Source organism: Phoenix dactylifera, chromosome 2 (assembly GCF_051530095.1).
Source record: "Phoenix dactylifera cultivar Ajwa chromosome 2, Ajwa_hap1_PhDact_Kaust_v1.1, whole genome shotgun sequence".
NCBI lineage: Eukaryota > Viridiplantae > Streptophyta > Magnoliopsida > Arecales > Arecaceae > Phoenix > Phoenix dactylifera.
The window spans coordinates 12,852,949-12,860,397 of NC_143191.1; the positions used below are offsets into that span (position 1 = coordinate 12,852,949).

Here is a 7,449-nt window from a genome sequence, read left to right on the forward strand (position 1 = left end):
CATTAGATACCTTTGCCTGTTCAATAATCTACATACATTGTTGGCACAATTTGCTAGCTATAAAGAACGCCTAACAGAATCAAAACATGGGTTAAGAAAGGAGGAGAGGATGTAGAAGAAAAATTGGTTGTCGAATGTTAATTAGAGTGTCATATGGTAACTGGATACAATTTTTCAGAGTAATGGTATGACCTTTTAAAAGATGGAATCAACTTATAAATTCTAACCTGCCAAGGTGTTGTATGCAAAAGAAAAAATTATCTGTTGCCATAAGAATATGGTTAACCAGCATGTTTTTTTTTTTTTTTTGTCTCCCCATCCAACCACTCTGTCCACTTCTTGTATAAGTTGGTCACTCTACCTATATATAGTGAAGCTTGAGCTTGAACTGAGCTTGAGAGAGAGATAGATAGATAGATAGATAGATAGATAGAGATAGAGAGAGAGAGAGAGAGAAAGGGGCAAGGAATTGAAGGAGATGATAAGAGTGAGGGAGTTCAACATGGAGAAGGACTCGAGGGCGGTGGAGGAGATGGAGAAGCGGTGCGAGGTAGGCCCGAGCGCCACCTCGGCCACTGACGGCGGCAAGAAGAAGAACAAGAAAAAGAAGACTACTTCACTCTATGTAGACCTATTAGGTGACCCCATATGCCGGGTCCGACACACCCCGGACCATGTCATGCTGGTACGTACCCCCGTAACTCCCACAAACCATAAGTAGATAATCCCATAATCCATGTACAAAATTTAAACTTAAATGGTGCTGCTGTTGGTGTTGTACAAATAGGTGGCAGAGTATGGGGAGAAGAAGGAGATGGTGGGGGTGATAAGAGCATGCGTTAAGATGGTGTCAAGGGGGAGGGAATCCAGCAGCCAGCTCCCGGCCTACGTTAAGGTGGCTTATGTTCTCGGCCTCCGAGTCTCCCCTTCTCACAGGTGCGTTACTGCGCGCTTCTTTTCTTTCCTTTTGGGGTAGAACTTTAGTTCATCTCCTTCAGTTCTCCTCTTTCTTTCAGTGCTCCGTCTTTAGCGACCGTTGTACCATAATTCTATATGTAGATAGATATCCAGTGCTGACATTATCCCCCATTTTTTCCTTTACTGGCTTCCATTTGCATCTTTTATCTATTGAGAGAGAGAGAAAATATGGGGAAAAGAACTCCTTTTGATGCCACTTAAAGCCAGTAATCTTTCCAGCAGAAGGATAGGGAAGAAGAAGCATAAGGACCCATATGTCTTCTTTACTATTATTCTCTTTTATCTCTCTCACCCCCTGCCTTCTGTTCCACGAGCCACGCCCCACCACACATAACTCTGTCATTGAACTACGGCAGAATCGGACGTGCGAACAAGATAGTAAGACTCACCTCCAACAGCTATAATGCACCCAGTGGCCCCCAAGGTATCACAATGCAGCACACGTGGACGTCGATAGTCGTGCCTACGTCTGTTGTGCACGTTAGATTACTTCTACATTATTTTGCTAGCATGCGCCCTTATTCTTCTTTGGTACAGGCGGCTGGGAATCGGGAGGAAGCTGGTGGAGAGAGTGGAGGCGTGGTGTTTGGCTCGCGGGGCCGAATACGCGTACATGGCTACCGACGGCTCCAACACGGCCTCCCTCAACCTTTTCGCCGGCCTTTCCTACGCTCGCTTCCGATCGCCGGCCGTCCTCGTCCACCCCGTCCACGCGCACCACCTCCCCCCGTCCTCCTCCGCCACCCTCGTCCGCCTCCCCCCCTCCGTCGCCGCCGCTCTCTACGCCCGCTTCCTGCCCCCCTCCTCCACCGAGTTCCTCCCCTCCGACCTCCCCTCCCTCCTCTCCCACCCCTTCACCCTCGGCTCCTTCCTCGCCCTCCCTTCTTCTTCCTCTCCTCCTTCTTTCTACTCTCTCTCCCACGCGCTTCCCGAATCTTTTGCTTTGCTTTCCCTCTGGGACTGCACCAGGGTCTTCCGCCTCCGCGTCTCCGGCGCCCCCGCCGCCGCGCGCGCTGCCCTCGCCCTCCTCCGCTCCCTCGACGAAAGGGTCCCCTGGATGCGGCTCCCCTCCGTGCGCGACTTCTTCCGCCCCTTCGGCGTCTACTTCATGTACGGGCTTCGAATGGCCGGGCCCGAGGGGCCCCGCCTCCTCCGCGCCCTCTGCCGCCTCGCCCACAACCTCGCCGTCGCCGACGAGACCTGCGCTGCCGTTGTCGCCGAAGTCGGCCGCCACGACCCCGTCCGCGCCGCCGTCCCCCACTGGCGCCGCTTCTCCTGGGACGAGGACGTCTGGTGCATGAAGCGACTCAAAGCCGATACCAAGGATGACAACTGGATTGCATCTCCGCCGTCCACAGACGTTATATTCGTGGATCCACGGGACTTTTGATGATCGATCGGACGGTTTTCTTCATCGTGATAAGCCTTGCCCCCTTTCTTTTTGTTTTTGTTTTTTTTTTTTTTTTGTTTCCAGTGTATATAAATAATGCATGCTTTGTGTCATGAGTCAATGTACTGGTGTACTTCATGATGAACGTAATGTCACATTTAACTAAGTTGTCTCATTATTTCTGAAAGTTTAATGCTTGCTACTTGTCCAAAAATTGGATCACAATTCTCTACGTGGACGGCTACAAACAACTTTCCCTTGTAGTGGAGGGGTGACATCTAATGTGGGATGTGAATCACATGACATATAGTCGCATTATATTAGTCTCTCAATCACAACTCATTCAACCGCAAACAGGGGAGGATTTAACCTCCCAAGACAATTGCTGAAGACTTTTTAGTTAATCTAACATATAGGCCACAAGAGAACTACTTGTTGCACTCTTCTCATCCTATACGATTCCAATATGCACGTACGGCTTCTTATCCATCTAATTAATTTTGGCTCTAATCCACGTCTCCAAATAAAAGCCAAGGTTTGAGTTACGTAAGGATCATATCCATCTCATTCATCATGTGGACATTGCCTTAATAGTCGCATACTGTTGATAAAGTAAAAGGCAGCAACCATTTTCAAATTGCCTTCATCTTGGACTCAACTTCGGCTAACGCACTTGCAGTCGACCTTTTTTTTTTTTTTTGATGAATTGCAGTAGAGCTAGCATATTCCATGTCGAATCTTATAGATCTCAGCAATGCCATCAAACATTTTTAACTTATATATATATAAAATATTTGCTGATAACCATATAACTTGAAAGAGTTTGCCTTTCTAATCTTTATCCAACGTCGACCCTAGGCATTTTTCTTAATGTCACCTAGTTAACATTTTTTTTTTGTTGGGGTGCGGGGGCGAAGGCCATTGACCAAGGATATGCGGGCGACTCGGGCCCATTGACCGAGGAGGGTGGTCATTGGACGCGGCCAAACTCGGATAAAAACGAGGCTTGTCCTCTCAATTATGAGGCCTTGTGGTCAGCGTGAGAACAGTGTAAGGATAACCCTGAAACTGAGCGAAGGGAAAAGTTATTCGCCGCGGTGTATCGCGGTGGGCCATCGCCGAGTCTAGCGCGCAGTGCACGCGATAATTTCTCGAGCAGCGGAAGTCGTTGCCGGGTTGCTCTGTCGCCCGGATTATCACAGAGATTGCTGCAATTTGGATTCCAAGAAAGCCTCTTCCAATTGGAATCAAAGTGGACTTCATTTATATCTGAATAAAACAATGAATCGTCGAAAATTGTGGTGGCAACGGGTCGAATCAGATTAAAAATAAATCAAAATTATGTGAATCCGAATTTAGCCTGTTTATTAAATAAATAAAAATCGATATTGAAACATGATTGTTTTGTTAGATAGATAATTAAAGTAAATTTACAATAGATCGAATCAAGTTAAACAAATAAAACGAGTTTAAGTATAAGAGGTGAGTTGTTCTATTGTATAAGAGGTGCCAACCATTAAATCTATGGGTTGAGGGAGAAGGCATCAATTAGCTGTAAATACAGTGACAGTAAAGCAAAGATAATGTGAATGGGGGAAAACCAGAGATTTTTTTTTCTTTTTCCTTCTCTTTCTCTATGCCACTTTAATGGAGCTATGATATTGAAACACAAGTGGGGGAAGCCTTTCATGAACACGTAGCTACGCAATCATTACTTTTGTGATAATTCATCATTGGCAGAAGTTTTCAAGAACTTTTAGGATTGCTGGTCCTGCTAGCTGTTACTAACTATACAATGCAAAGGTACACAGTGGATTAATACGAAGAAAATTGTTCGACAGAAGTGTCTAAATAAATATAGGATGTTGAAAGAGAATATTTCTGTATAGAAAGCAGAAAATATTTCAGAAATTTGGAAGAAACTATAGAGAATTAGGCATTGTCTTACAGCAATGAGCAAGTATTTTAGTAGCCTGATCAATTTGTAGGTGTTTCCAAAGAGCAAGTTGTTCATTTATAGCATTTACATCTGGCCATTTGGTACCACAGTAGAAATTTCCACTTAATCTACGCTTCAATCATAAACTTTACCAAAGTGGACTCGTGTAATTAATCATTTCCTGGACATATCAAACACATCAAAAAAAAATGTTCTCCAATACTTTTAGCTGAAAACGAACAACCCTGGAACTAGACGTGTCAACAAGTCTAGGATACAACGTTTCAATGCTTTTGCTTGTCATTACTTTGGCACATTATAGAATTTGAGAGTCATCATGCTATACCAATAACACGTTTCGCTTATATATACATCTTTAGATCCTACCATGACTATACAACTTATTAATATATGTAATGGAATTCCTATACAAATAAATTAAACATACTTATAGAATGCTACAGTCTAATATGTGGCTACTGCAGTGGATGAGATTAATCATAATAATGATTACATGTGCCAAGTTATGCTTCAAGTATCTTTAAAACCGACTAAGCTGCTCTCATTAAAGTAATTACGAACCAAGGTACCAACGCAGGCATCAGGCAACTAAAATATTCTCTCAGGGAGCATCCTATGATTCCCTCTACTCTCTATGATTCGCCTGCTCAATCTAAAGTCTGATTTTATTGGGGAAGATCTTAAAAGAGAAACCCAAATTATTCTCAGATGGTTCCTTTTCATGCCATCATTTCCTCCACATGCTTCGCCAAAACGGCATCCCTAGCTAGAGTTAATGAGTTTCCTTTGTCATGCGATATATGTCCATTCCTATAGCGCATGGGAGCATGGTGTGGCACCCTATGATTCTTTTTTGTACGGTGGTTTTCTATGTAGAATCTTTTAAAGACTGCTTCAAAAGTGTCCATGGTCATAGATGAGTCTCTCGATGCTTGTCTTCCTCTCCTTCCTCATGCTTGAATAGTACCAACTCACATGAACGCAAGGCTCGTTTAGATTAATTTAAGGCTAGAAACTCATGTTCACCTAAAGTTTCTATTGTGTTGTACCAGGCCCTCTATTATCATGCCACACCTGGGTGAAAGGACATATATGGTGTTTGTAGTTTTTTTTTTTTTGTTGTTGTTGTTTCCAAAACATTCTTCAAGCACTATAACTCGTGTTGTGTTAGGAGGAGTCTTCATCAAGGAATGAACCATCTGCTCTTGCTCTTCTGTGGGTAATAACTTAAAAGGACTTTAAGGCTCCTCTCTTTGAGAAAAAAAAAGGGACTTCAGGCAGCTTTAATTGTTAACTAAGGTTGCAAGATAAAAAAGCTGCCACTTTGAACAATGGGAACGCCTAACACTTGATAAAATTATTAGAAAGATAAATTAATACAGTTGTCAAACATAAGGGACGCATGCACCTAACTTTGTTCTATTCACATGCAGAGACATGCTGCCCATTGCGAATGGACCCAGTTATCTCATGAAAACAATCCCTTGGACACAAACTTTCACAGCCTTCACTTAGAATGCATCACTAGCTAAAGCGCATAAAACCATGGAAGGTACGAGATGAAAGCAAATAGCTAGTTCATTAACTTGTATAATCCCATGCTTTGATACGTAATGTCACCTCTGTTTGCCTCTAGATTAATAATGGGTGAGTATGGTTAGCCACTTTGATTAAGTTAATACTCATTGAAAGGTTCTAACCTTTCGGCTCTTTATAAACAAATAAAAAGCACAAAAGGAAGAAAGCAAGGGGAGCCATGCGTCTCTTTAGCTTAGCTCTTAGCTTCCTCCCACCTTCCTGCCTCTCGAAACGTGTCCAGTTCTTGCATGGCTTTATACACATTCTCTAACATCATCATGCAGCCATTAGCACCCACAAAGCAGCCCCTAGAACGTACGGCTATCAGTTGGGGTCAGGAGGTGGTGATGTGTCAAAGGCTCCAAGGCATGGTATGTGGATAGGAATCATGAGTGCTATTGGCTGAGAGGGGTATCTTCTCATCTGGGTATCTCATAGAATAAAAGGAGTTTGGAAAGGAATAACTCGGGGTAGCTTTTTTAAGATGGGTTGGAACACACAAAAGATGGAACAAAAGGAGCACAAAGAAGGTGGGCTCAATGAGGAGGTTAACAAAAAAGCATGGTGATTGTTTGGTTGATTGATTGATTAGTTTGTCTAAAGTATGGTATTAGTATCTAATAATGCATATAACTATGTTGCTTAGGGGCTTTAACGGCCAACCTTTTAAACAAGTGATACCTATTAGAGCATATGTAGAGTGAGGGATTTGGGATGTAGGGTTGGAATTTGATTTGGCACTTGCAGGCTCCACACTTGGTCCAAATCACAAGAGTTATCAACCAAGGTAGGGCTGTTCCATGTCATGAAGTCCTTCCTGGTTTCATAGGATAAAAAAACCAAGATGGATAACAAGAACAAGCCAAGAAGGTGGCAAAGAGATTAGGGCACAAGGGAAGACTAAGAAGAAATCAAGAGGGAAAAGATGTTAGATTCTTTGCCTTTTGGTTATTTTCTACTTGTATTTCTGAAAGGTGGCCAAGGAATTAAATGAATGAACCTAGACAGAAATTGCAATGAATGTCTTAGACACGGCAATATTGTTTCATCAGCCAAAAATTACAAAGTTTGTCATGAGTTTGAGATAAGGCTTTAGATCTCTAGCTTAGTTAGTGATAGAGAAAAGATTGAACACCTCAACCTCGGACCAGAACAACTTCCTTGACCACGGTACAAACCGAGGTGCCGATCGATACGTGCTGATAAGGAGTGATAGTTTTAGCAATCGACAGTTGTGGCAATTTTGCATTTGGTGTGCAGTCAGTATCGTATGCTACCCATGCGAAATGATGCCCACGCCATAAACATATGACTGGCTGTTGTCTGAAAACTAATGCACGTCACATCCACTCAGATAATGATAAAATAGGCCGCCCTATATAAAGAAAAAGCTTAGGGGACCTTAGGTAGGCAATATGAGATATGTTGCTCATTCACTCACAGAGAACTCTACTTTGCTGAAACACTCTCCCTTCCATACTGTTGCTTCTCCATCGTAACTTAGACATTACAGGGTACCTCAACGGAAACTCTCTGGCAAGTG

The 7,449-nt window shown here is 43.1% G+C and overlaps 1 protein-coding gene across 1 annotated transcript; it reads left to right on the forward strand.

Annotated features, from left to right (window-relative positions):
* Nucleotides 1-411: 411 nt before the first annotated feature.
* Nucleotides 412-2,551, forward strand: LOC103723812 (acetyl transferase GW6a-like). The gene is made up of 3 exons (XM_039116259.3): nucleotides 412-685; nucleotides 788-936; nucleotides 1,516-2,551. The coding sequence occupies exons 1-3, from the start codon at nucleotides 479-481 to the stop codon at nucleotides 2,366-2,368; spliced, it is 1,209 nt and encodes a 402-aa protein (XP_038972187.1). The 5' UTR covers nucleotides 412-478; the 3' UTR covers nucleotides 2,369-2,551.
* Nucleotides 2,552-7,449: the final 4,898 nt, after the last annotated feature.